Raw genomic sequence first — 26,185 nt, 5'->3', positions numbered from 1 at the left:
GAAATACCGGAAGCCTCCTGTGCCCACTGCTAATGCATCTGGCAATCAGCAAACGGGATAGAAGCACCCAACTGCATTCACAACTATCGGTGCACTTCCTCTGTCCCAGGAGACTCCTGTGGCTGATGACGCTGTGGATGAACATCAAATATGAAAGCACAAAACACCGCTCCTTCCGAGGCCAGAATGGATACCTAGTTACATCACGCCATACACCAGAAGATACGACAACGGTAGGAATATCGAAACAGAAAAGCAATGAGCTGATGATATATCTCGGGCGTTCGCAGTCAACAGAATACAGGAAAGGCGACAACAATCAAGGGTAATATCGAGTTCGAACATATCCGGATCACTCATGATACAACGGGCAACCCGTGACCAGGCTCCGTTTTCGTGGCGTCAGACCCATCGGGCTGTCCGTCGTCATTGCGTGGGCGACGAGCCTGGAAGTTGTTCCCCAAAAAGTTCGCCTCCTCATTGGGGTGCTTGCGCATTCCCAGGCCAGCAACCGCAATGCGATTCAGCGAGTTCATGTCTTCGTTCGAGGCAGCACCGGGGTTGGGGACCTGCATTTGCTGCGGTGCACCACCAGGACCAGGAGCGGGACCGGTGGCCGCCGGAGCCCCCGGCGGGGGAACGGAGATATCATTTCGTGGCTGGTTCAGATCAATGTTGCCAGGCAGCTCGGGAACCTCGCCCTGAGAGTCCAACAAGCGCGATTGCAGGTTGATGATATATTCACGGAGCTGGTAGTTCTCGGCTTGCAGCTGCTTCATCGTCTCGTTCGTGTTATCAAACTCCTTGACCTGCTCCTCCAGCTTGCGAATGTAGCTCTCCTTGCGCTGACGGAAAGCTCTCTGCTTTTGGTCAGTCCAAACCCTTAATCCCAGGCATTGGGGTTCACTATACCTGTGCGGCCCGGTTCTGGGCAGCGCGCTTGGAAGTCGACAGCGGTCGCTTGCCATATGTCTTGGGGGATTCCTGGCCCGTAGGCTCTGGCTGGGGAGGAGTCTGAGGGGGACCACTGAGCATTGCAGCGCCGGAGATGGCAGGGTCGATGTTGTTCTGGTCTCGAGGGCTAGTGGTGTTGGGTTGCATATGCGGAGGCTGCGCGGTCGGACCTTGCGGACGTGCCTGCTGTGGGTGCGACAGATGTTGGTGAGCAGCCAGGAGCTGGTCATGCAGCACTGGAGATCAGACACGCGAGTCAGCATTTAATATAAACACATACTAGGCCAGGGAAGTGGAGTGAGGCAGTAAGCAGCCCGCAAACGCGATGACGCGATGACTGCTGGGGCGATTTTCCTCCTGCTTGTCTCTTTTTCTTTCTCCCCTATTCCTTCGCGATGAGAAGCTGGTCTCACTTACCCTGATCCGCATGGTCCTATCAAGAAACCCTACAGTTAGCATCTATATACTCCATGATTCATGTATATCCGATTGACGCGACCGGTGAGCATTTCAAGGCCCCCGTGTCGCGAAAACGTGGGCGTGATCCGGCATCGCTCGTCCGACAGACAGGGCGATGGCAGTCACGAACACGACCAGAAAGCTCAAGCTCCCGGCTCGGGACATGAGCTGCGCGAATCTGGGGAAACGGGGAAAGACCAAGATGGGACAGACGCGATCTGATGACAAACCGCGACAAGCATAGGCTGCTTACCTGAGCAGACGTTTGCATACTTGGATGCGGCGCTGGGGCTAGTGTGGGCTGCATCGAGGCAATAGATCAAAAGACAACGGAGACGCGCCGGAAAAAAGACACGACAGGATCAATTCACGAAGAGGAGAAGGGCGGACGACGAGCTCGGCCAGTATATTCACACGTTTTCCTTGGAGGTTTCGAGGGGGAGGCGAGGATGTAGAGGAACGATGTAGGATAAACGGGGAAGGACGATGAGGTAAGCAGAGAACGAGAGAGAGCGAGCCAGTTCGGAGATAGCTCGTTTTCGCTAGTAGGCAGGGGGAGTGTTTAGGTAAAGGTTGCTCACGCGGGAGGTGCCTTAACTGACTAACTAAACTGGATTGCAGTTTGACTGCTGACTATTATTGGTGATAACCGGGGTGGGAAAGTGGGTGTGGGCAGATTAGTAGTAATTATGAGAGGCAGTGATCTCGTAAGCAGCGAGTTGTGACGGGAAGTGCTGGGAAGAGCTGACCACGAGAGGGGGGGAGAGGGGGCGAGAGAGGGAAAGGGAAGATTAGTTAAAGGATCAGTCAGAAAATAAGTGACGTGTGGGAAAAATGGAGGAGGGCGAGTGGCTGGCGCCGAGGGAAAAAGGGCCCTTCCCCCGGTGAACTTCACTGGTACTACCACCGTAGTACTACTTAGTACTAGTCAGTCAAGTTACTTGCCTTGCTTCCTCAGGTGTCCAAGCTTGCATTTCAAGGAGACTCACGTCTTTGTTTACTGGCTTCTCCCAACATCTACCATCTCTTCATTCGCTCATTACTCCCTCCTAACTTAAACCCGAACATTACACAAATATCCCCTCCTTCTTTCCCCTCAACAATTCAAACTTCTTTGTTCTCTGTTTCTACAGTGTTCTACCTGACCACACGGCTGATGACTGATCCGGCATGTGCTGACTCATCGCTTTCCACACAACAACACTAACTTAGTCACCTAAATAGCAGTTTGCCGGCAGTTCACGGAATCTCCCACTGCATAGTAAACACTCTCTCCGACGAGACCTACATAGATGCAATCTACTACATGAGTAATATCAACTCCCCTACAAATTAAGCAAAAATCCTCAACAAATCCCCCCACCCCAACCGGAGCTACACCCACGTACAACACCCGGGACGTAAAATGATCTTCAACCACTTACTACATCCCTCCGCCGGCATCCGGGCGGTGTCACTAGGAATGTCGGATCCATCGGGGTAAGAATGCCGATGCCTGAACTGCAGTGCAGTGGCCAGTAGGTGGGGAAGGAAAGGTCTTCTGACTCAGCCGAGAATTGGCTGGACCGTAGGACGTAATGTCATTGGGTGAGCCATGGCCAAGTCCAGGCTCGAGTCCCAGCGACCATTTTCTGCCCATACCACCCAAAGGCGGTCAATTTTTATACAGATTTCAGATGAGTGTTGGGGGATCTGTATAGTCTAAAATCCGACAAAATCCGAGGTTTTTTCATCGAGGTCGACTAGCTTCTGCCGCTTTGGGCGGTGGGAAGGGCGGTCGGGGTTGGGGGTTCTGCCGTTGCATGCTTCGTACTGCCTGGCTGACTGTGTTGGACTATATAGACTTGGTGGATGAGGGGGTTCGTTTTGAGGATAGTACTAGTAGTTTCTTCGGTGTTCAATTAGTCGGCTACACTTGGATAATAAATCTTTGTATGCATGTATTTACTTGAACTGACATTTAGACAGTCTGTTGCTTGTAAGTACACATCGAACCACAACATACCAGCGACCTGAATAATGATTAAGTACATCGATCAAACGTCATGACACATATAGACAATAGAGAAGTTCCAGCTCCCACTCATAACCCATGTATATACTACGTTCGTGACACCCGCGGTCGTCAGTAACTATGACACGTCCTCCTCTTCTCTCTCGTCATCAGACACCCCATCATTGCTCCTTCTTCACCGTGGGCTCAGTCGCCAGCGTCTTGATGATAGTGGCCCCAACATGCGCCGACTCCTTCCAACCCTTCTGTCGCATCCAGAACCGTTCCGCCGGGTCAATGTCGTGAGTCGACCACTCACGAGCATCCTCTTCCAATGACTTCCGCGTAATATCAGGCACTTCCATGGATTGATCCGGCCCATGCTCATCCCCTTCGTCATCGCTGCTGCGCGCCGCGATCGTCGACTCCAAGTACCGCTTGCGCATGAGGTACCGCTCCGTACGCTCCTTCTTGACGTTCGGGGGCTCCAGTTTGGCCATGGCGGCGCGGATGGCATACCGAACCATGAGGTAGATGTGCTCGGAGAAGAAGATCGTCAGCAACAGTGCCCATCCGCGGATACCGGTAGGCTCGCCGTTCGGGCCTTCATGGCCGTTGCTGAACATGTAGAGAAGGGCGGAGCTGGTGATGCTGCCGACCCACGACAGGAAGCCGAGGCTTTCCAGCCAGGGTCCAATGGTATCGGCGCGCTGCGGCCAGGGTCTCTTGCACTCCATGCAGATCTTGAAGAAATCGGACCGAAGCTCTACCCAGTTGTTGACCAGGAAGGAGACAGGGACGAGAGGCCAGACCGGAGAGAACAGGGCCAGATATCCGAACTGGATACACATCTCCCGCAGATCTTCAGTCACGTCATAGTCCTCCAAGTCGGCTTCATTGCGTACCCGGGTCAGGAACTTGGTCTCGTCGGGGTGGTCGTCGAACAATGCCTCTTTCTTGGCCTCGGAGCCATCCTCGGTCTCAATCTTTCCTTGCTTTCTGCGATTGTATTCCTTGTATTCGCGGGAAAGACGTTGCTTGAGCATGGGCACAATGGTCTCCATGGCAAAGTTGACGGCTTGGGCTGTGACGGTGAAGTAGATCACCTGCTTGCGCAGACGGTCCGGGTCAATGCTGAATTCTGTTCTCCGTGAGTTTGCATCTTCCTTCGACACGAAGGGCCGAACAGTCAGATGGAAAACATCAAGGTACGGCACGATCCGGCTCGCGAAAGGTACGTAGACAAAGGCTGTGAGAATAATTGGCAGATACGAGGTGATAAAGTTGATAATAAAAACCTTCTGCGTCAGCGCTACATCGTATGCAGGCTGAGTCTCGTAGTTCTCGTAGTCATTGAGCTTCGTAGCGATCGACACCAGGACCGAGCTCATCGTTGGGATGAGAGCCGAGAGCAGAATGGTGGGAATGAAGACCTGATCTGTTAGCGGACCTTCTGAAATACCTGCGATTCAGACTCACCAAGTAGGTCTTCAGTGGACCATTGTATACCTCCGAGATGAAGATCTCAATGGCAAAGCACGTGGCGATAATAACGCCCAATGCAACCGCGGAAAGCAAAGCGAACGGGACAATCAGCAGTTGTCTATACATCCGCCTGGTCGCGGGGAAAACCCCCCTGACCTCACCAGTGCTTTCATCCTGAACTTCCCTTTCGGGCTTGAATTCGCGTCTCTTGGGTCGCACAACCGAGACCCCCTTTGTTTGCCAACGACAGCTCAGATCCTCCTCCTGGCGCTTCCAGTACTCGATGAAAATGATACACCACAAGCTATTCACGACCGCATATATGATGGAGAAGGATCCGAGCAGCAGCCAGCAAGAGAAACCGAATACGGCAGGAAACATAAGGAACCTAAAGTATGACTGTAGGAATGCGAAGTAAAAGCCGACCTGTACGTAGAACACCCATTAGCTGCAGATAAAGTGCGCATGCAAGGCCAGTCTTGTCCTTACATTCTCTCCGAACGTATTGCGTATCTGATCCAAATCATCAGCCGACAAAAACGTCTTCTGGCTCCAGTCCTTCATGCACTGTTTATTCATGGCCTCATCATGCAGCGGGAAAATCGCATCGACACATTTCCATTCGCCATGTTTCGGAGTGATACCAGCGCCACCTGCTTCTTTGGGGACAGTGATCATATGGTAGATAACGCGCAAACGCTCCGATTCCGACTGGGCCTCCGCCGAGGATTCCGATTCGGGCTCGTTATTGCGGACGCCATAGAGCCAGTCGCGAATGCTAGTGAAATAAAATAGACGGATCAGTAAGAGACGACCAAACCCGACCGTACAAAGAGCAAGCGCTCACCGTGATTGATAGATGGCACGCTTCAGGCTCTTCTTCCGTGACGCTCGGACGAATATCAACAGCGACGATTCGTCCCCTTGCCTCACTTCAGTCTGTAGTCCAACCTCGAAGAGTTTCCGCAGTAGTCGATCGAGTTGCTCGGTCGCATGGGCGGCGTCTAAGTATAGATAATGGTGGTTAGGTTGGAGCGACACCGGGAATTGCTGGCCTGGGGCACACCGCCATCTTACCAGTCTCACCACCAAAGTTGTAGCGAATCACGTAGTCCACATAGTGATTGCTATGCACAGGGTCCCGAGGGAGAGTGGAAGCCATTGAATGGGAAAGAAAGAGGGATGTCGAGTGCAATCAGGGAATCATGAGTACGAACAGGGAGCACTGTCGACAAAGCATCGAGAGTATCCCAGGGGAGCGGGATCTACTCGCAGTAATTAATAGTAATCTAGTGATTAGGAGGAGCTACCCTTTTTTCCCAGGGGATCTACGCCGCGATGACGACGTCACCACCGATCCGATCTGGCGCTTAGGGTTAGCCCTCATCGTGGCTGGTGCCGATCGTCGCCGCAATCGTCACCATGCTTTCATTCATCAGCAATCCTCTCTGCTCCAGTGTGCCTTGATCGTTCATCAAGTTCCTTTGAGGGGTGATGATGCTAGCTTATGCACCGGAGAGTCCTTGTCCAGATTGGATATGTTGTTTTTCCTTCACCGCCTTCTGTTGCTGAGTATTTCCGGGCGGTGAGAACTCATCCCTGTTGGCTGATCTGCCAGTGGCTCCATATAAAGTAGTCCAAGAGGTCAATCATTTCATGTGATGCTCGAAAGCCACAGCCACAACATTATTCTAAAATCGTAATCTGTACAGTTTATTGCGATCGGGATGGATACATGCATAAATAATCCCTCCACTTCCTCCCGCATCTTGTGATTAGGCTCCTAAATCGTTCACAATCCCTCCGCCAACTTGTTCAACGCCGGACCCTCCATCATCATCTTGGTCCACTCATCCATGGCTTTAGCCCCAACCTGCTCATAGAACTTGATGCTGGGCTCATTCCACTTCAGCACACTCCACTCAAGACGTCTTCCCTTGATCTCCAGTACCTTGGCGGCAAGGTACTTGAGCAACTTGAAGCCGTAACCATTACCCCGAGCACTAGGCTGAACATAAAGATCCTCAAGGTAAATACCCGGAGCTGCGCGCCACGTAGAGTAGTTGTAGAAGAAGAGCGCCATGCCGACAGGCTTGGGTGTGGGGTTCTCCGCCGTCGCAGGAGGGGTTATAAGCGCGGTGTACACAGAGCCACGCTTGGGCGGGCTGTCGGGGAAGGACAAGGTTTCAAGGAGGGACTCGTGGGTGGCCTCTACTTCGTGCAGGGCTTTTTCATAATCTGCCAGCTCGCAGATGAACTGGTGGATGATGGGGACATCTGCAATGGTAACCAAGACATGGTTAGTCAAGATCGGAGGCACTGCCAATGGGCCAACGGAGGTCATGCTTTGACGACATCAGAGGGAAACACTTACCCTCGGGAGTCGCAAGGCGAATAGTAGGCTGGTCAGACATTGTTCCGGTATGTGCAATAGCCACAGAGAGAAGCAAAATGTTGCAAGAAGCCGGGGACGAATATATATGAAGACCCCGGAGGACCCGCCTGTCGTTCCCCACCGTGCGGTCGGGACCGCAAATGTCTCCTACTCGAAAGAAACTTTGACTGTCCTGCGCCCTTCGGTTGACATCGAGTCCTCTGGAAGGTCGCAGAAACACGAGAATGACAAGTGTCAACTAGAACTACTTTGAAGAGACAAGATGAGTATCGACAAAATATAATAAGATGTGAATCAAGAATGCTATGTACCAGGTATAATTACAACTATGTCCTTGCCTCCAAGAACCATGGTTTCCGGCAAAGGCTTGGAAGTCTAACGTGAGGTGATGGCCGCCATCCACTTTTGCTCATCGGTCCTGTTCAAATCAGCATATACAAGTCTTCAGAAGGGAAGGAAAGAATGAACACATGGATACTCACCGGTCGAAATGTAACAGCATCCCCAGGACAGGCACCAGCTGCTTCTGGTAGTTCTTGTCCTTTTGCTCCAGAAACTGGAGGAGAACATTCTTCAGGTAGATGTAATCGATGGATGATGTATTCGCCCCGGTGGGCGTCTCGCTTCTCCGGGTTGACGGACTGCGGTCTTTGGAGACTGGAGAGGCCAGCGCTTTGCGTGATCCGGAATCGATGGATGATCTGGATGACTGCGGATTGGGACCGAAGCGACTCTCGTCCGGTAGCATCTTGTTGGACTTGCGGACCTTTTCTAGGCGCGCGTTGGTCTCCTCCACAGACCGGCGCAACTCGGCCTTCTCCTTCTCCAGATCACGGACTTGTTTCTCACTTTCGTCCAATGCATCCCGCAACCGTGCCATAGCCTGTCGTAGATCACTGAGCTCTTGGGTGGTCTTCTCCGACTCGGCCTCAAGTTGATCCCGTCTGCGTTTCCAGTCCTTCTGCGTATGCTCCAGCTCCTCCTTATCCTCCTCCACAGTACGCAAGGCTCGCTCCGCTTCGCGCAGCTTGCCCTTCAAGTCTTCCAACTCACGCGCCCGGCGGCGGCTCTGAGCACTTGCTTCATCCTCAGCCCTGTCGCGTTCTTCGATGGCAGCCTCCATGCGCTCCTTGAAATCCCGTACTTTAGCCTCTGCGCGACCGTCAATATCATTGAGAAGACGTCGCATGGTCTCGCCCTCCCGTGTACGTTCGCTCAGCAGGCGATGAGCATCCGCTAATTCTTCTTCCAGGCTTTCACAACGCTCCCGGGCTTCCTTCATCTGCATGCCCAACTCCCCAGCCTGGTCGCGCATGCTATTCATCAAGCTTTGTGCGCTGGCATGCTGTGCAGTCTTCAGCTGGATCTCCTCTCGCAGGCCGCCAAGATCCTTGTTCAACTGAGCAGCTTGGCTCTCAGCTTCACGGAGCCGGGCCCGAGCTGCCTTGAGCTCATCTTGAGCCTTGGACAGATCCGATGCCAGCTTCTCCTTTGCCTCCACGGCTTCCTGCTTTTTGCTCTCTGAGTACCGCAAATCAGATTGGGCGACCGTCAATTTCTCCTCGCTCTTCAGACGGCTGTCCGTCTCTTGTCTGATCTTCTGGTTGAGAGACTTGACTTCTGCGTCTCTTTCTGATATGGTGGACTTCAGCGACTTCAGCTCTGCGCGCAACTCATCATGCTGCCCCTCCAGGTTTCGCAAGTCGGCTGTCTTGCTGTTCAAGGATTCCTTTGTCGACTTCAGCTCCGCGGACTCGGCTCGTAGCTTCTTCACTTCCGGTTGCAGTTTCTGCAGGGTCTCCCGCAATTCTGTCATATCCTTGAACCGCGTGGCAGCCAGCTGCTGGGCAGCAGAAAGCTCAGTCTCCAGTGTAGTAGACTTGATCTTGAGGCTCTCATATTCGTCCTTCAGGTCATTGTGTGCCTTCTCGGTATCAACCTTACTAGACTCACTACTCGTCCGCAAATCTGTCAGTTCCTTCTCCAGCTTGGATATCGTTTCCTCCAGCGCGTTCTTCTCGGCGGTTAGCTCCTTCACCTTATCCTTGGCTTCAACATGGTCTTGGCCGATATTGAGTAAGTCATCGCGTAGGGTTTCGATTTCCTCTTTCAAATCCTCCTCTCCCTTGATCCTGGAGCAGAGACGGTCAATGGTAGCATCCTTCTCAGCCAGCTGCGTTTTGAGCGATTCAATGTTCTGCTCCAGCTCGGTGAGCTTCAAGGCTGCTTGATCATCTTGCTCTGCCGATTCTTGCTTCTCCTCAGCAGGAGCAGCTTCAACTACTTTGTTGGCCTCCTCGTTCGCCTTGCCTCCCTTCTTTTTCTTTTTGTTCTTCTTCTTGCCTCCCCCAGCACCGCCTGCGGGGTTCGCTGCTGGTGCGGTAGGTCCGGCGGAGTCCTCTTTCACTGCTGCAGCTTGTGAAGGAGCCAGACTCTCGCGAAGTTCATCAAATGCTGCTTCCTTTCCATTCGCAATTTGGTCTTTGGTCTGTTTCCATTTCTCGTTATCTTTGAGATTAGCATCCAGGAAATTAACAACGTTCTGTAGTTTGCCCATATCTTCTGTCTTCTGTCCCATTTCAGTCTTGAGACTGGTAAATGTTTCTTCCGTCTCCTTGAGCTGGGACCGCAGACTGTCAACCAGACCTTGAAGGACCCCAAGACGCCGGTCATTGGCCTCCTTTTCGCGATTCAAGTGTTCCAATTTTGACTCAATCTCTGCTTGCTGATCAGCGCTCTTGGATTGAGCAGTCTGAGCCTGGAGTTGCTCGATCTCATCGGCCTTTTGCTTGAGCTCGGATTTCAAGTTTTCGATTTCGGAGCTTGTCTTCGCCACAGCCTCTTCTGATTTTTCGAGCTTGGCTTTAAGCTCCTCAACTTCCTCTTGATTAGAGATTTTGAGCTTCTCCAACTCCGCATCCTGTTTGTCCTTAGTGTCGCGCAACTCAACAAGCTCCCGGGTAGCGGACTCCAGGTTATGGACCATGCCTTCCGTTGACTCGCGGGCTACTGACAAGTCGCGCTTGAGCGACTCTGTCTGGGACTTCAGAGTCTCAATCTCCTCCTGTTTCTCCTTCAGTTCTGACTCCAGTCGCGGGATTTCGCTGTCATATGAGAAGAACTCCTCACTATCACCCTGTGCCCCAGACTCCTTCGGAGACGTCTCCGCAATATCCTTGGCGCCAGAAGTGGTCGACTTTCCGGACTTCGTAGCGCTATCGGGTGTAGATTCGTCGGTAGCGGAGCTCTCGGCATCTGGCCCTTCGTCTTTCTTGGCTTGGGATTTGCTATCCTCCTTGAGTTTTGTAACTTCATCCCAAGCGGCTTTGGTGGATTTCTGAGACTCTTCCAATTTCTTCTTGTAGTCGTCCCGCTCTGCTGTTACACGTTTCAATTCCTCGGTCACCAGGTCACCTTTCAACGAGATCTGATTCAAGTACTCCGTCAACGCTTTTGGTTCGCTGATCGACGTCAGGGGGGTGTTCTCTCGCAGGGCAGCTTCGAATGGTTCGATCGACAGGACACGCGAATGGGCCATGCGGTACGCTTTAAGGAGATCTGGAGTACGGCAGCAAGTTAACAATACCGTCGGCCTGTCGTTGCAGAGCGCTCATTACCTTGATAACGGGATTCAAGTTTGCCCAACCTTCGCAATTTCACCCGGATCTCAGGCGGCAGCTCAGATGGTGACTGGTTCGTCTCAGTTACCGGCTGAGCGTCGGGCTTCTTGGTTGCGGACTCCTCAGAAGACGTCTTCCCCTCCCCGGTATTTTCCTCCGGGGCAGCTTCGGAGCCACCCGCCGACTCCAGACGCGGAGTGGCTGATCTGCTGGAACCTTCATCATCTCCGATGGCGAACTCCGGTTCGAACTCGTTGGGATCAGGGCCACGGACAGGGGTACCGGTGTTTCGCCGAGGACGAGAGGCTCGCCTTGTCGGAGATAAGTTGCGACCCGTGGGATGACGAGCGGAGTTGGAGCGCGATAGTGAAGTTTGAGCGGACCGTTGACGAGCTTGTTCTTCTGCAATCCGCGAATCGATTGCGTCGCGCAGGCGCTAGATTGGGAACAGGGCGGGATCAGCCACAGCACTGGCACGAGCACAAGATGGCACGGGGGAATGCGAAACGGGTAAATAGTAATGGACAGGTTGAGAGGGAGACTTGAGAACAACTAGCGGGCTAGGCCACCTACCTGAAACATGACCGTGGCGGGCCTGTGAGCCAAGGCCACAGCAAGACTGATGAACGAAAGACAGAAAAAGAGAAGTCGGTAAAGGGTGAGGACAAGGAGAAGCAAGCGATAGGCAGGAAAGAAGGGGAGCATGAAATCCGGCGGCGGCGACTACAACAACTCATCCGCACGGGGCTTCTTCGGTTGGCAGTTGGGCGGCCAAGCACGGGGCAGAAAGTAGGTGGCCCGCCGAATAACTTACAGTAAGTGGACTCGTTCCTGGGGGCGGTGAGCAGCCATTTATCTACACTATCTACGGAGTAATTCATGTTGAATTGTTTCTGTTCATTTCATATATATCCGTTCACCCCAAGGAGATGGTTTATTCATTCAACCTTCACCTAATTGGCGATTCTGTAATTGTATGTACCCAATATAAAGGCAACACCGCATACCAGAAATTCTGATAACTGTACCCCGTCATGTTGAAGGAGCTACTATATATAGATAAAGAAGCGGGTCTCTTCGACGATAGCAATACCTCTAGTGCAGAGACAGCCTCGATGACAGCATGCATTGATATTGAGATAAAGGGATAAAAAGGAGAGCTACTAGAATAGACTGACAATTAGTAGGATCGCTCATGATGGTCAATATGACGATGGCGATAATCCAATTACTATCTCCGTGGTAACTACTTACTACCTATTAACTACAATTCGGTTAGTGCTAAGCTCTCGCTTGAAATATATATTTCTTGCTGTAGTACTACTGGCCAGCACCGTGCTGCCAGGGAATTCATATATCTCCTCAGATGAAGTTCTACCAAAAGGACGAAATGTAAGACTTAAGGCAATAAAGATTCAAGCATTCATACTTCAAGTTTTTCTTTCGATCTTACTGAGGATTGATTCTATACAGAAGACTGCATATGACATCTGTAGGAACGTTCAATAATTCCCCGTTGGACGTATGGGTAGAAGTTGGAACATCGCCAATATGTATAAGCTTGCCGATCATTGTAAGTGAGGTTTACTTAATGCCATACACCCTAAGAAATTTAAAATAAATGATCATTATATTCTATCTATATCTAAACTTTTCCAAACCCTGCAGAAAGAGCGGGCCAAAAAGCAAGTACGTCACTCTAGTATCCAGTAGTTACCGCCCGGGTTGTTTTCTGCCCGGGTCTCCGCACCCAAAGAAAGCCGCCTTTTCGAGCTGCTGCGTCTCGACAACCAGCCACAAGCATCCCTGGGTGCACGTTCTCCCCTGCGTGGATGATGCTGGCCACGAGCCTGCCTACTGTCTGCCCACCATCTCGTTGCATTCAGCTGTGACGCCTGAGTGTGGGCGCGGATGTGACTGAAACGAGTGCAAAAAGAGAGAGAAGAACAAGGACAAGAGTTATTCCAAGTTGGGGTGCGGTGCTGCCTTGATTTCTTGGATTCCAACTAGTAGGCGTGTCTTAGCGTCTGGTCTCCATCGAGCTCTCATGGAAGCTCAGGGAATCATGGCCACCGGTGACGGAATTATCGCTGCACTACCCTCGCTTGAATCTTCAAGCCTGGACCCTCTCCATGTGTTGCCTGCATCCTCGTCGACCGCCGCACGATCCCTCGCAACCTCAATCCCCGCCTTAACCGCCAGCTTCTCCGTCGTGTCCGGCTTCTCTTCGCATCTCCCTCCCCCGCCAATAACCCCTCCAGCACCTTCAACCATGGTGGGGTGGATCGGCTGGATCTTTTCCTTCATTTTCCAGGTCATTCCAAGTGTCTTATACTGGATCGTTACCTTTACGACCATCACGTTGCCCACATGGCTGTTTACGCTCTTTTCTATGAGCCTGACCTTCACCATGAACTTCACGACCTTGTGAGTGACGCACTCTGGATCCCCCTGCTGTATTATATTGCCATTGGCAATCGCGGTTGAATTCTCCAGGGTCAACATATGCTGACAATGACGGTTTCTATCGATAGACTCTTGATCGCGCTGGCCGTGGTCTCGACCATCAGTTGGTTTATCCGCTATCGTTTCCTGAACATGTACAGTCGTCTGCCTCCAGAACCCCAGCGCAAGGAACCCCAGCTCGATCTCTTCCCCGACGTACCGGACAGCGACACGAAACCGGGCTTGGCAAACTATTTGGATGAGTTTTTGAGCGCCATCAAAGTCTTCGGCTACCTCGAGCGGCCTGTGTTCCACGAATTGACCCGCACCATGCAGACAAGGAAATTGATCGCCGGCGAAACGCTCCTGCTGGAGGAAGAGAAAGGGTTCTGTTTGGTTGTTGACGGCTTGGTCCAAATCTTCGTCAAGTCCATGCGGGACAGGAAGTCGGGTACAGACGAAGAGCTGAACCGCATGGCAGGTGAATCTTCCGACGAAGACGATCATCGACCGGACGGAAGGCAGGGATACCAACTGCTGACCGAAGTAAAGAATGGCGCTTCGATGTCCTCGCTGTTTTCCATCCTGTCGCTGTTTACCGAGGATGTCCAATTACGATATGCGGATAGCTCAGCTTCCAGCGCTTCTAGTATAGGTCCTGGTCTTGCCATTGGCCCCGACTCGTTTCCGGCGAGCCCTCGGGAAATGGACGACTCTCCTCATGTTTATCAAGGAGATCGTCTTGACCCGGCCTCTCACAGGAACAGCCCGGCCGAAGACCTACCGGCTGTGCCACCATTAAATCTCGGCGAAAGCCAAGTTCCACCTGCCCACTCTGCTCGCTCTGGAAGCAGGAAGTACTCGGGCAAAACGCGTAGGAAGTCAGTGCATCCAGATATTGTTGCACGAGCGATGGTAGATACGACAATCGCGATCATCCCCGCAAGCGCATTCCGACGCTTGACCCGAGTATACCCGAAAGCGACTGCCCATATCGTCCAGGTTATCCTTACGCGCCTACAGAGAGTCACCTTTGCTACAGCGCACTCCTATCTGGGTCTAAATAACGAGGTGCTGGGAATCGAGAAGCAGATGACAAAATTCACAACTTACGATTTGCCAAATGAGCTGCGTGGGTCTGCTCTGGACCGTCTTAAGGACAAGTTCATCAAAGAGCGAGATCGCCTAGGTCAAGAGGAAGTTACCAAAGGGATTGCGTTGCATAACCCGTATGGAGGGCGAAGACCCCGGTCGAGTAGCTTTCGAAGGAAGGAAGCCGCTCTTCAGGCAAAGATGGCCGCGTCTAAACGGCCAGTCTCCATGGTTGCTCAGGATAGTGCACTGAGTGATCGCGAAAACTCAGGTGTGAGTCCTGGAGATCTTCTATCGACCATTCAGCTTTCGCGCTTCGGTCCGAGATACGAGCACCTCGCCCCCCGGTTACTGAGTCCGCTTACGGAGAAAGAACACTCCCCCTTACGGTCCCCATCTCCAATGATCCCGGGACGTGGATCTCCTTTTCACCGGAAAGAGTCCTTGGACGAAGATGCGCTCTTCCGTGAATCGATCCTGGAGTGCATTATGAAAGGAATCGGCTTGACCGGAAGCACCAATGACTTCTTGCGTAAGAGTAGTCACCCTTCAGGCGACGTTTCTCCGAAGCTCCTCTCGTATGATTCTCGCCGTCAGAAAGCCGTCTTTAGCAACAACGCGTTTGGGTTCATTGATCCCTACGAAGGCTCAGCGGATGGTGAGAGCGAATCCATGATGTCCATGTCCGTTACCAGTGCCGGTGGCACCTCGCCCATTGTCAACTTGAGGGAAGAGCTCCGAAACGACATTGAAATTGTCTACTTCCCTCAGGGTTCGGTTCTTGTTGAGCAAGGCGAGCGCCATCCGGGTTTGTACTACGTCGTTGATGGTTTCTTGGATGTTGGTATTCCCGTAGACGACAAAGAAGAAGACCTTGTGGGATCATCCAGACCAGCACATGAGGAACTGTTCCCTACGCTAAGACGCACCAACACGAGTTCTTCTCGTGTGTCGGGATCGGCAGCGGCAGCAAACGATCCTAGGCGGAAGAAGCAGTCACGGAAGTCACTCTATTTGATTAAGCCCGGTGGGATCCAAGGCTATGTGGGCGCTGTCGCATCTTACCGCTCGTATACCGATGTTGTTGCGAAGACAGATGTATACGTAGGATTCCTTCCACGGGCGTCTTTGGAAAGGATAGCGGAGCGGTACCCTTTGGCCCTGTTGACGTTGGCAAAGCGGCTGACCAGTCTGCTCCCGCGGTTACTTCTCCATATCGACTTCGCCCTGGAATGGGTGCAAGTAAGTGCTGGCCAGGTGATCTATCACCAGGGCGACGAGAGCGATGCCATCTATCTTGCTTTGAATGGGCGTCTGCGGTCTGTACATGAAGGCCCCAATGGCAAGATGACCGTTGTCGGTGAGTACGGCCAGGGAGAAAGCGTGGGTGAACTGGAGGTGATGACCGAATCGACTCGCCCGGCGACTCTCCATGCCATCCGCGATACTGAACTCGCCAAGTTTCCCCGGACTCTCTTCAACAGTCTCGCCCAAGAACATCCGGGAATCACTATTCAGGTCTCCAAACTCATTGCACAACGGATGCGGGACCTTGTTGAGACTCCGGTGGCCGAGAAGGGAAGTGAACCTGGTGCTTCTGGCACAGTGAAGACGGCAAAGTCGACGCTCAATCTTCGTACTGTTGGCATCCTTCCTGTAACAGCAGGAGTTCCCGTCGTCGAATTTGGCAACAGGCTGCTACAGGCGCTTCACCAGATTGGGGTGACCAACGGCGCCACGTCTCTCAATCAAGCGGCTATTCTGAACCATCTAGGCAGACATGCCTTCAGTAAAATGGGTAAACTGAAGTTGTCACAGTACCTGGCGGATCTGGAGGAGAAGTACGGCATGGTCCTCTACATCGCGGATACGACTGTGAACTCTCCGTGGACGCAAACGTGTATTACACAGGCTGACTGCGTCTTGCTGGTTGGCCTTGCGGAGTCGACGCCTAGTATCGGTGAATACGAGAGGTTTCTGCTTGGGATGAAGACGACCGCTCGGAAAGAATTAGTTCTTCTGCACGGGGAACGCTACTGCCCTCCGGGACTGACTCGCCAGTGGCTGAAGAATCGTGTTTGGATCAATGGAGGCCATCATCATGTACAGATGGCCTTCCGACTGACGGCAGAGCCATCTCATCCCCAGACCAAACGCTTCGGGACAGTCTTAAAGCAGAGAGTTCAGGTCATTCAGGCTGAAATCCAGAAGTACACCTCACGCCGTATCCGCCAGTCGCCCCTATACTCCGCACAGACACCATTCAAGGGTGACTTCCATCGCTTAGCGCGTCGGCTCTGTGGCCGGTCTGTGGGGCTTGTGCTTGGTGGTGGAGGTGCCAGAGGCATTGCCCAGGTTGGTGTAATCAAGGCTCTAGAAGAAGCAGGCATTCCCATCGATATCATTGGCGGCACTTCAATTGGTTCTTTCATCGGAGCCCTGTATGCACGGGATGCTGACGTTGTGCCCATGTATGGCCGTGCAAAGAAGTTCGCTGGCCGCATGGGAAGCATTTGGCGATTCGCTCTGGACCTGACATACCCTACCGTCTCCTATACTACTGGGCATGAGTTCAACCGTGGCATCTTCAAGACCTTCGGGGATAGTCAGATCGAAGACTTCTGGCTGGAGTTTTACTGCAACACCACCAACATTAGTCGATCGCGTGCCGAATATCACTCTTCCGGCTACACGTGGCGGTATGTACGTGCATCCATGTCATTAGCCGGCTTGATCCCGCCCATCTGCGACGAAGGTAGCATGCTCCTTGATGGCGGCTACATTGACAATCTTACGGTCGACCATATGAAAGGGCTGGGTGCGGATGTGATCTTTGCGGTTGACGTGGGCTCGATTGACGACAACACCCCGCAAGGGTATGGCGACTCCCTGTCCGGGTTTTGGGCCGTGGTGAACCGCTGGAATCCGTTCAGCTCGTGCCCTAACCCGCCTACGTTGTCTGAAATTCAGGCGCGCCTGGCGTATGTGTCCTCGATTGAGAATCTCGAACGTGCCAAGAACACCCCTGGGTGTCTGTACATGCGCCCGCCCATTGATCCATACGGGACCCTGGACTTTGCGAAGTTTGACGAGATCTACCAGCTGGGATATGCGTATGGCAAGAATTACTTGGAGAAGCTGAAGCGAGAGGGATCACTTCCGATTCCCGAAGAGACCGAGGAGAAGAAGAAGCTCCAGCGGACTCTGGCGCCCCGTCGCGCCAGTATCTAATGTTCGTGTCCCTCATACGATGCTATAGTTGACTGCGACCGAGCCGGCCGGGGTGGGATAGTTCTGTTTTCCATGTATCACTCTTTTTCTCCCGGATTTTCAGCGGTGATCTTCTGCTTTATACCCGAGACTATCCCCCTCTTTGCTGTGCAAGAGTTGTAGATAGATACGTATAGATAGACGTGTAACCGAGAGAATTCATTTATTTCCCGCGCTCGTCCCCATCGACCATCTAAATAGTTGGCCCCAGCACTGGGGAGTGGTTCCCGTCCCCAGTTTTCTGCTTGGAATGATTCGCGGCCCCAAGGGGGTCTAGACCCTCGCCATACGCAAAGCTGGATCCCGGGACCCAGCGGAAAGAAACCCTTTTATTGCTTAGTCGACTTATAGATGATTTCTTTCTTCTCATCGGTCAACATTCTCTTTCGCTGTCATTCCATACGTGGAGCGGAGAAGAATAGAAAGAAAAAAGTTGCCAGGCGATCGCTCCACTTGATCTGCTGCTGAAGCTATCGGCTGGACTGCGGGTGAGTAGTAATTAAATAATTCTGTTTGTTTGTTTGCTTCCCATAATCCCATCCTTCCCCCTCCCTCGGCTGTTGTGACACGCGGCTTGGGTTCTCCTCCGAATCGGACCTCGCCAGCTTTCCTCCGACGATCATCAAACATCAGCGTCAACATCATCATCGATCGTCATTATTCTTCCAACCTTTCATCCCATTTCATTCACCCGCTATCTGTCGGAGACTTTTTTTTATTTTCTGACAGAGCTGGGTGTTCTCTGTAATGCGCGTGCGGCCTCGCTGACCAGCAAAGCCACCATTCTCAAATCCCGATGCTGCAGGGTCTCCAAACTTTAATGCGAGAACCATCATGCAAGGCTGAGCCTATTCATCAACCATCCCATTTACTCCCTCCCCAACGGCCTCGGGTGAGATCACTTCAAAGACACCAGCGTCTTCGAAGCCCGAATTATCCCCCCGTGAGTGGGACCTATACAAAATGGTTCAATCGCTGGGTCTGCCCATGTGCTCCAGGCGCCTGTATACATGGTGCTTCACCATGTTCTGCTTGGGGCTCCTGGCTCTACTGTATATCCGACTGTTGAAGGATGATCTCACTTTAGTTTTGAGTACGATTCCACCTCCAAAGCCCGGGATTGAACTCACCAGGGTAGCTAACGCTATGCAGGTCGAGTCGAGAAACATCCGGCCAGGCGCAAACCGAACGCACTGGTTCTGGCTAAAACTAGCTCTGAGGATGTCGCCTGGGCCTACGCTCTCAAGCCCCAGTAAGTGTACTAGAATTAATTCCTCCCGGTCGGATTATTGTTACGGCATGCTCACCAGTCGGATAGTTGGAAACCTTACATCTACACCTCCGACAAAGAGCCTGGATACCGTCCTATCCCGGCAAACAAGGCCCGCGAGGGCATGGCATACCTGACGCACATCATTGAACACTACGACTACCTTGCGGATGTTACGGCTTTCATGCATGCCTCCGCCACTCAGTGGCATAACGATGTTGGCGACATGGCTTCATCTTCCCTGCTGCAAAAACTCAGCCTGGACGCCGTGAAAAAGGCTGGGTATGCGAATCTCCGCTGTGAGCACCGCCCAGGATGTCCCGTGGCCGTGCGTCCCTTTGATCCAGCCATGGAGTCGAATCATAACGTGGTGTATCGCAACTTCACCTCTATCTACATGGACATGTTCTCCGTGCCCCGGGACCAGGTCCCTACCGAGATCGGTGGGGTCTGTTGTGGTCAATTTGTACTAACAAGGGACCGTATCCGGGAACGGCCACGAGATGACTATGTGCGAATACGCGACTGGGCTTTGGCGACCGATATGGATAACTTTGCGGCGGGGTCGGTTTTTGAGATGCTCTGGCATATCATCTTCCTTGAGCAGCCTGTTTCGTATGTGCTGCGAACTCTATCTGATGCAAAATGGAAAAAATGCTGACTCAATATACCAGATGCCCCGATGTCCAACAGTGTTATTGTGAGCTTTACGCGATGTGCCCAGAAATCGATGCTGGCTCTTGAGTCACGACATCTTTGGCACTTTGTTGGGCCAAATTCCTGCATAAGCTGAGTCAGGTCTTATGGCTCCTTCTGGTGCGACCGTCAATACTAGGCTGACAGCGTAAGTATGCGTGTGAGCCTGTTGCGGCTGATTCATCACCGGCCAGTGTGATATCACTACACAGCCGCGCAGGATTCAGATGTCGGGCCTAACTGGTGTCCTGACCGCTCCGTATAGCCTCCCGCCCCTGCAATATGTTAGCGCGGCTGCCTCGTCTTGCAAGTCTTCTGATTTGCAACGTATTGGCAAGCTGATAGATAGACGGTGGACAGAGGCATTGTCCACTCAGGTAGTTTCTCCGTGTTTCGTGTGCGAGCCGAGACTGCCGGCTGCTCATTATCGGTCACCCTTCTGCCCGACTTCCGGCCTCGTATCAATAAGACCTTGTGCTTATGTGGTGACTAAGGGCTAGCAAAGGAACATTGGCTGATTTTGGAACGGTGATCATTGCAGCCAACAAAGCACCCCCAACGAAGGCGATGCAGGATAGACAGGGATGCGGTCATGTCTCAGATGAAGACCGACGGGCGAGATTCTTATCCGTCGATTAAAGGGAAATTTGGAGGGGTAGAGGGGGAGATGTGACTCTGGTTGGTGATAAGGAGATGCATGCTGAGGAAGGAATGTATGTGGAGTTACAGCCGCGGAAGGCGTATTGGGGAGAGATCTGAGAATGACTTCTATATCTGTCGGCGCCTCTGAGACACATCAGATTTCCCGGAATGAGCGTACCCCTTGATAAAATGGCATCTTTCCCATTTCTTTTCCCGCCGATCTGAACCGCGAATTGACTTAGTGCACACCGCTACCCCTTACATTTCCTCGATTTTCCCCCAAGAAAACTGGCCAAGGACATTGCACCAGTCCTTGGTATGCCCCTTGGTCCTGTTCACCACGGTATCACCCACCTTTACGATTCACGTCATGGCTCCTCCAGTCATATTCATGGCAGCAGTCTTGTTGACGCTGCCCAACCAACTCGCAGCCCTACACCAGAACCCTGGGAACATCTCCACCCCCGCAACAGCCAATCATGGCGCGCTGCCGAGAACCCTTGAATCCTGTCTAGGAACCACTGGCGCCTCCGTTGTATACGCCACGGATGCTGGGTACTCGAATCTCACGGTGGCAGACAACAGCAACTACCACCCTCATCCTCAAGCTGTTGTCATTCCAAATTCAACGGAACAAGTTGCTGCTACTGTTCGCTGCGTGGCAGCCGAGCAGGGTCGGGTCACTCTCACGACCCGTGGCGGTGGCCATGGCTATGCTGCGTACGGTCTTTCAGGACAGGTCGTCATTGACTCCAGCCAGATGACCGACATTGCCCTCGACGAGAGCACACAGGAGGTAACCGTGCAAATGGGTCAGAAGCTTGGCCCGCTGGCTCTGGCCATGGGTCGCGCGGGATATGCCTTGCCTCATGGCACCTGTCCGGGGGTGGGGGTAGCTGGACACAGTCTGGGGGGTGGCTGGGGGTTTACCTCTCGCGAGTGGGGATGGCTAGTAGACAGAGGTAAGTTGAATGATCTGTTCGAGTCCTTTCGCCAAGGTCCCAGCTAATATCATGGCAAGTGGTCTCACTGGAGCTTGTGGACGTGACCGGCCGCATCCGAACGATCAGCCCTAAGGCGGCAAAGTCCAATACCACATCTACGGACGACGAGAATGATGACCTCTGGTGGGCACTGCGCGGTGCTGGCTCCAACAATTTTGGCATTGTGACGTCGTTCACCTACCGCATGGAGCCCGCTCCAACGGCCATCGTTAACTACAACATTGGCTTCGCGACTCAGTCAGACTGCGTACAGGTCCTTCTAACCCTACAAGAGATCGGATCCCTACCGGCGACCTCCTCTGTCGGCTTTCCAACCTCTCTGGGTGGAGAACTCATCATAGATGGTGGCTACCAGGCCCCTAAGGCCTATTGCACCTTCACTGGCCAATACCTCGGCGATTCCGCCGCCTACAACAGAACTATCGACCGCCTCCTTTCCCCACTCGCACGCCAGTCCATTCAGCCCCTCACAACCACCAGCTCCTTTTACACAAATTGGGTCTCCGCTCTCACCAATCTCATGGGTGACCTCGACTCCCCGTCTGTTCCACAACCCTATTACGCCAAATCCCTCTTCGACGACGGTCACCCTAAATACACTAGCACCTCCATCGCGAATATATTCTCCGCCATCCAGCCTGCCGGGCCTGATGCCTTTATCTCCTTCGACCTGAACGGTCCAGATGCCGTCACCACCCTTCCCCCGCATGACACTGTCGGGCCCATGGCCTTCAATCATCGAAACAATCTCTTCATGTCGCAAATCTATGCTTGGGATTTCCCGGGGTTTACAAATGCGTCAGCACGGGAGACTGCAGTTGACAGGCTTTCCGATGTCGCGGATGCGGTGCGCCAGGCCGATCCTGAGGGTGGTTGGCAAGCATATCAAAATTATATCGACCCATATTTGCAGGACTGGGCAGAGATGTATTATGGGGATGCTTTGGACCGGTTGAAGGGGATTAAGAAGAAGTGGGACCCTCTGAATATTTTGGATTTTCCACAGGGGTTGGGACGCGCTTGATGTGTGTATGCATATGTACGATCAGCTGACTATGCGGGTGTATGCGGTGTTGTACGCGTAGATGGAACCTTGTTTGAAACGAGAGAAGAAAGATGACGACTTGGATAGACTTTTGAAGCAAAGCAATAAATAGATAGACTATGAATAGACATGACAGACTTCGACATTTTGTAAACTTGCATAATCGCATGAGGCGCCGGTCCATCCTAGTAGTTTGATATAAGCATAACTAGTTAGTACTAACAGACAGAACAACAAACCCAAAGTTAAGTATAGTAAGTTACTATTGTACTACATCACTCTCCGTACTGTTCAACATCAACATATCAACTTGAGGAGCCACCGTGAAACCTCTTCCGATATAACTCATATATATATATCATATACATCAAGCAGTAAGTATGTGTCTCTTTACCTGCGTGGGCCTGCTATCTCAGATACTATTAATGACTATTACTAACTTTATCATTCAATTTTTTTATTGCTGTCAATTCAGCTCAGTCTAGCTTGCTCCCACCCTACTACTGACTTGACTCACCCAGATCCTGCGAGAACTGAGTAAGTAGTACTATCATTTCAGCCATATAGTAGTTATGTATATATGTATGTACTGTTTGGTAATGGTAGCTGAGGCAAGTTGATGATTTATATATACATATATATATATATATATATATGTGTGTGTGTTTCTATTGGTTCTATTTACTATGCAGTCGAGAATGATGGAGTACTTAAATGATTCAGGGTGAACTTGATATACTACCACTTACTGTGTTGGAAGTACCCAGGTTCAATGGTTAGTAATGTGTGTCCGTCATGAATAATAATATACTCCATACGTACGCTGTATGTTACGAGTTGCTCGTTGTAGTTTCACTGATCTTATGACATTGTTTTAAAGGTAAGACTGCATCGTTTGATTTATCTCTTCATTTTAGACACAAGACTGTATATTATTATCGTACTATTATTACACAGTGGAAGGCCCTGACGCAACACGGCGCGGGGGTAGATCCAGTAGAATAGAATACAATCAAGTCGGGAAAGAATGACAAGACAAGATTATGGTGGTAATTAGTAAAGATAGTATTAGTAACAGTAACGATCCCAAGTCACAACCCCGGTCCATCTATGCACATCCACACCCACACCCACACCCACCACCTACTCCGTGTTCTTCAGGTCGTTCAAGCATGTTCAAGTCGTACGGACATTAACGAAGGGACATTAGTATGTAGGGATATCAGAAGTATAAGCATCATCAGTATTAATGGTAGATGTTCAATCAAAGCCAAAGTCAACTGTGGTATCATGGTCGTAAAAGAGAGACAAGAAAGGGGTATCGAATCCTCATCTCGTGGGAGATGGACGACTTTCTCTTCCCTGTGCAGGACGTGGATGCAGACGGATAGATGCTGCGCAAGAGAGGACGTTGGCATATGTAGTCGCCGTCACACGACGAGATGGTATTATCAGGTAGAGTCTGAGGTCTAGGCTGTGGCCAGAGGCGCGTCAGCAGGACCGCCGTGAGCGCCACCAGTGTTCTTCTCCCGGACAGGGGTGCTCTCGCGACGGTAGGCCCAGAGCGCACCGACTTCGAGGAACATGGCGAAGAAGGTGAAGATGAAGGTCAGGAAGATGAAGGCTTCGTTGGCCTTCTTCTTAGAGCAGGACAGGCCGGGGGGAGAGTTGAAGGCGCAGTTGTGCCAGTTGTAGTCTTGTGCGGCAAAGATGAAAGCCGTGAGCCAGCTGTGGTTATAGTCAGTAACAGCACATGGTCATAGTTGATTGGATGGCACATACAGGTACGAGAAGATGACATCGATGATCAGGACAAACTTGCTTAGGGCATTGGGCATGAACGGCGAGATGAAGGCGGGCAGGAAGAAGACAACAGACATGGTCGACTAATCCATGGTTAGTTTGATTAGGTTCGACTTGTTTAGATCAAGGATAGGAGCATGCTTACAATGACTTCCCAGTAGATAGTGTGCTGGCCGCGAGGTCCCTTGTGGATGAAGTATGAAGTGATACCCATCACGATGACTGCACTGGCCCACTGCATGAACCGGGTGGCCAGCTGTAGTGGACGGGCCACGGTACTGGAGAACATGGCTGCGGTTGACTGGACTGAAAGTGTATAGAGATGGTAATAAAGTGAATTAGAAGAGCAACTGGTAGTTTATTGGGCGAGGCGCAAAGAGAAGCTCAGTTCCACTGACAGACTGGTTGGTCCGGCTCTGATGAATGGATGATGAAGAGGGGAAGAGAATGCCCAGGAGTGGGAGACCAGGACAAGGTTCTTTATATGTCGCCTGGCCGGCTTGAATGGATAGAACGGAAGGGTGAATGGTGGACCGAATCAACGGGGCGTATCTTTTACGTCAGAGGATACTGTTGTGTTTTTTTTTTTCTGGAGCTTGAGCCGAAAGTTTTTCTGGCCCTGTGCAGTGGCCTGTCCAGGGAAGCTGAACGACGCCAACGGAAGGAGAGCCAGCTTTGGCGGGTTTTTTTGCGCTTTCCCCCAGATGCGTCATAATTTCCTCTGCATGAAGTAAGTCAGTTCCGAGGCGGACCAGTCGTTGCGCCGGGAAGGTAGTAGGGGTTGTGTGATTGCACTGACCAGATTGCCGTAGTTGTGCAGGAAGACCACATCAACAGAGGTATACTACTAAACTAGGGGCCAGCATCATACTGTTCCTAGGACAAGAGGGGTGCCCGACCGAGATGGAACGCGATGGCCATCACAGCAGCAACAACAAGCGCAACAACGCAGCTGGGTCTGCATCACAGCCGGGGCGGGGATCAGGTCCGGCATGGCTAGTGTGAGGATCTGCGTGGACCATGGACTGATGGATGGAGCCAGATGGACAGAGCCGGAACGGACCAGGCAAGGGAGACGAGATGTTGTTGGTCAACTCATGATTTTTTTTTTTCAGGTTGCGTGACTGAAAGGTGATTTGATTGATTGAAGAAATGAGGGCGTGAAGCCACTCAACTTCCATCGTCATGGCTTGGCGTCACGGGGGATCGCCCGGTCTGGATCTTGGCCGGCTTTCCTTCGGTCTTTTGCTTTTCTTCTCTATCCTCATACTCCCTTCTGGCTTCATTTCTACTGTTTTCCATCATTCTTCCCTACATTATTCATTCCATTCTATCATCCATTCCATCACCAGAATCATCTAGTTTTCTTCATACTGAATAACTAAATACAAGAATGTATGATTTCACCGTGACTCAGCTCTTTACTCAGCGGCGGTCATCAAGCAGCTTCCACCAGCTTCGGCACAGACCAATGGCGACCACGCCACCTCCCATCGTGCAACCCGCCGGGTTCCAGCGGGATCAATAATCAGTCAATGCACACATCCACCTTCCCTCTTTCTCTCGTCCTCTTCTCGAGAAGCTTCGAGCTACAGCAAGACTAAATCTTCCGCCGTGCTTGCACTTCTGCAGATCCTCGCATCCCGGAACGGTCGGCAGAATGAGATCATCCTCCTCGGTTTCCAGCAGTCACCTGCTCCTCCCTTTCCGTGGTTATCCATCCCTCCCTCTCTTCCATTCCTTTCGACAACATGGCTTGTTTGTTCAAAGTAGGCTTCGTGACTCAACAATGGACCTGTGATGCCGGACCCACAAGGCTGAATGGAAGCAGAAATCGGTTGCCCATGAATATTGGGTCGACACCTTCCCGTCTCTTCCGGTTGATCCACACTTTGGTATCCCGCTCTACACTCTCAACCACCACCACCACAGCTGTTGTTACCTGCAGGTTTGTCTCTTGCAGCAGGGATGCCCGGCTGGTTGTTTGTATGACATCTCGTCTGTAATGCAGG

General features: G+C 51.9%; 9 protein-coding genes across 9 annotated transcripts; 4 read left to right on the top strand and 5 right to left on the bottom strand.

The window, feature by feature from the left end:
- Positions 1–342: 342 nt before the first annotated feature.
- BO83DRAFT_224158 (uncharacterized protein) lies at positions 343–1,880 on the bottom strand. The gene is made up of 4 exons (XM_025526847.1): positions 1,667–1,880; positions 1,372–1,387; positions 913–1,190; positions 343–860 (listed from the first exon to the last, which is right to left on the bottom strand). Exons 1-4 carry the CDS (start codon positions 1,718–1,720, stop codon positions 357–359), a joined length of 852 nt encoding a protein of 283 aa, XP_025390110.1. The 5' UTR covers positions 1,721–1,880; the 3' UTR covers positions 343–356.
- A 1,575-nt stretch (positions 1,881–3,455) lies between these two features.
- Positions 3,456–6,108, bottom strand: BO83DRAFT_376743 (anoctamin family protein). Its single transcript, XM_025530805.1, has 5 exons — positions 5,969–6,108; positions 5,739–5,895; positions 5,381–5,669; positions 4,886–5,317; positions 3,456–4,839 (listed from the first exon to the last, which is right to left on the bottom strand). The coding sequence occupies exons 1-5, from the start codon at positions 6,051–6,053 to the stop codon at positions 3,589–3,591; spliced, it is 2,214 nt and encodes a 737-aa protein (XP_025390109.1). The 5' UTR covers positions 6,054–6,108; the 3' UTR covers positions 3,456–3,588.
- A 165-nt stretch (positions 6,109–6,273) lies between these two features.
- Positions 6,274–7,497, bottom strand: BO83DRAFT_376742 (GNAT family N-acetyltransferase). Its single transcript, XM_025530804.1, has 2 exons — positions 7,266–7,497; positions 6,274–7,168 (listed from the first exon to the last, which is right to left on the bottom strand). Exons 1-2 carry the CDS (start codon positions 7,303–7,305, stop codon positions 6,684–6,686), a joined length of 525 nt encoding a protein of 174 aa, XP_025390108.1. The 5' UTR covers positions 7,306–7,497; the 3' UTR covers positions 6,274–6,683.
- Positions 7,498–7,661: 164 nt separating this feature from the next.
- Positions 7,662–11,342, bottom strand: BO83DRAFT_308363 (putative vesicle-mediated transport protein (Imh1); the record flags this gene model as incomplete). Its single annotated transcript, XM_025527366.1, has 5 exons — positions 7,662–7,704; positions 7,769–9,267; positions 9,343–10,664; positions 10,701–10,844; positions 10,904–11,342. Coding segments are annotated over 5 exons (3,447 nt in total), but the record flags the coding sequence as incomplete, so codon positions are not given.
- A 1,357-nt stretch (positions 11,343–12,699) lies between these two features.
- Positions 12,700–17,876, top strand: nte1 (lysophospholipase). Its single transcript, XM_025530803.1, has 2 exons — positions 12,700–13,333; positions 13,441–17,876. The coding sequence occupies exons 1-2, from the start codon at positions 12,972–12,974 to the stop codon at positions 17,672–17,674; spliced, it is 4,596 nt and encodes a 1,531-aa protein (XP_025390106.1). The 5' UTR covers positions 12,700–12,971; the 3' UTR covers positions 17,675–17,876.
- Positions 17,877–18,519: 643 nt separating this feature from the next.
- BO83DRAFT_224015 (DUF3431 domain-containing protein) lies at positions 18,520–20,021 on the top strand. Its single transcript, XM_025526845.1, has 4 exons — positions 18,520–18,806; positions 18,866–18,965; positions 19,032–19,598; positions 19,658–20,021. The coding sequence occupies exons 1-4, from the start codon at positions 18,677–18,679 to the stop codon at positions 19,725–19,727; spliced, it is 867 nt and encodes a 288-aa protein (XP_025390105.1). The 5' UTR covers positions 18,520–18,676; the 3' UTR covers positions 19,728–20,021.
- Positions 19,818–20,247, top strand: BO83DRAFT_224020 (uncharacterized protein). Its single transcript, XM_025526846.1, has one exon. It carries the CDS (start codon positions 19,907–19,909, stop codon positions 20,177–20,179), a length of 273 nt encoding a protein of 90 aa, XP_025390104.1. The 5' UTR covers positions 19,818–19,906; the 3' UTR covers positions 20,180–20,247.
- A 444-nt stretch (positions 20,248–20,691) lies between these two features.
- Positions 20,692–22,349, top strand: BO83DRAFT_386929 (FAD-binding oxidoreductase; the record flags this gene model as incomplete). Its single annotated transcript, XM_025532693.1, has 2 exons — positions 20,692–21,283; positions 21,343–22,349. 2 exons carry the CDS (start codon positions 20,692–20,694, stop codon positions 22,347–22,349), a joined length of 1,599 nt encoding a protein of 532 aa, XP_025390103.1.
- Positions 22,350–23,839: 1,490 nt separating this feature from the next.
- On the bottom strand, positions 23,840–24,462 carry BO83DRAFT_386928 (uncharacterized protein; the record flags this gene model as incomplete). The annotated part of the gene is made up of 3 exons (XM_025532692.1): positions 23,840–24,098; positions 24,153–24,256; positions 24,319–24,462. 3 exons carry the CDS (start codon positions 24,460–24,462, stop codon positions 23,840–23,842), a joined length of 507 nt encoding a protein of 168 aa, XP_025390102.1.
- Between the last annotated feature and the right edge of the window lie 1,723 nt (positions 24,463–26,185).

Source organism: Aspergillus eucalypticola (genome assembly GCF_003184535.1).
Source record: "Aspergillus eucalypticola CBS 122712 chromosome Unknown BO83scaffold_7, whole genome shotgun sequence".
NCBI classification, from domain to species: Eukaryota; Fungi; Ascomycota; class Eurotiomycetes; order Eurotiales; family Aspergillaceae; genus Aspergillus; species Aspergillus eucalypticola.
The sequence above is the reverse complement of the archived record's forward strand: the minus strand, read 5'-3'. Positions and strand labels throughout refer to the sequence as shown.

What these genes read in the sequence shown, in the direction of transcription:
- BO83DRAFT_376742 (XM_025530804.1), bottom strand. Translation starts at nt 7,305, where the DNA reads ATGTCTGACCAGCCTACTATTCGCCTTGCGACTCCCGAGG. An exon ending in TCGCCTTGCGACTCCCGAGG is followed by an intron (nt 7,169 to 7,265) that starts GTAAGTGTTTCC and finishes TTACCATTGCAG; the next exon opens with ATGTCCCCATCATCCACCAG.
- BO83DRAFT_224020 (XM_025526846.1), top strand. Translation starts at nt 19,907, where the DNA reads ATGTCGGGCCTAACTGGTGTCCTGACCGCTCCGTATAGCCTCCCGCCC.
- BO83DRAFT_224158 (XM_025526847.1), bottom strand. Translation starts at nt 1,720, where the DNA reads ATGCAGCCCACACTAGCCCCAGCGCCGCATCCAAGTATGCAAACGTCT. An exon ending in CCCAGAACCGGGCCGCACAG is followed by an intron (nt 861 to 912) that starts GTATAGTGAACC and finishes GACCAAAAGCAG; the next exon opens with AGAGCTTTCCGTCAGCGCAA.
- BO83DRAFT_376743 (XM_025530805.1), bottom strand. Translation starts at nt 6,053, where the DNA reads ATGGCTTCCACTCTCCCTCGGGACCCTGTGCATAGCAATCACTATGTG. An exon ending in CGTGCCATCTATCAATCACG is followed by an intron (nt 5,670 to 5,738) that starts GTGAGCGCTTGC and finishes TTATTTCACTAG; the next exon opens with CATTCGCGACTGGCTCTATG. An exon ending in GCAATACGTTCGGAGAGAAT is followed by an intron (nt 5,318 to 5,380) that starts GTAAGGACAAGA and finishes TTCTACGTACAG; the next exon opens with GTCGGCTTTTACTTCGCATT.
- BO83DRAFT_224015 (XM_025526845.1), top strand. Translation starts at nt 18,677, where the DNA reads ATGGTTCAATCGCTGGGTCTGCCCATGTGCTCCAGGCGCCTGTATACA. An exon ending in GCCTACGCTCTCAAGCCCCA is followed by an intron (nt 18,966 to 19,031) that starts GTAAGTGTACTA and finishes CCAGTCGGATAG; the next exon opens with TTGGAAACCTTACATCTACA. An exon ending in TTCCTTGAGCAGCCTGTTTC is followed by an intron (nt 19,599 to 19,657) that starts GTATGTGCTGCG and finishes TCAATATACCAG; the next exon opens with ATGCCCCGATGTCCAACAGT.
- nte1 (XM_025530803.1), top strand. Translation starts at nt 12,972, where the DNA reads ATGGCCACCGGTGACGGAATTATCGCTGCACTACCCTCGCTTGAATCT. An exon ending in ACCATGAACTTCACGACCTT is followed by an intron (nt 13,334 to 13,440) that starts GTGAGTGACGCA and finishes TTCTATCGATAG; the next exon opens with ACTCTTGATCGCGCTGGCCG.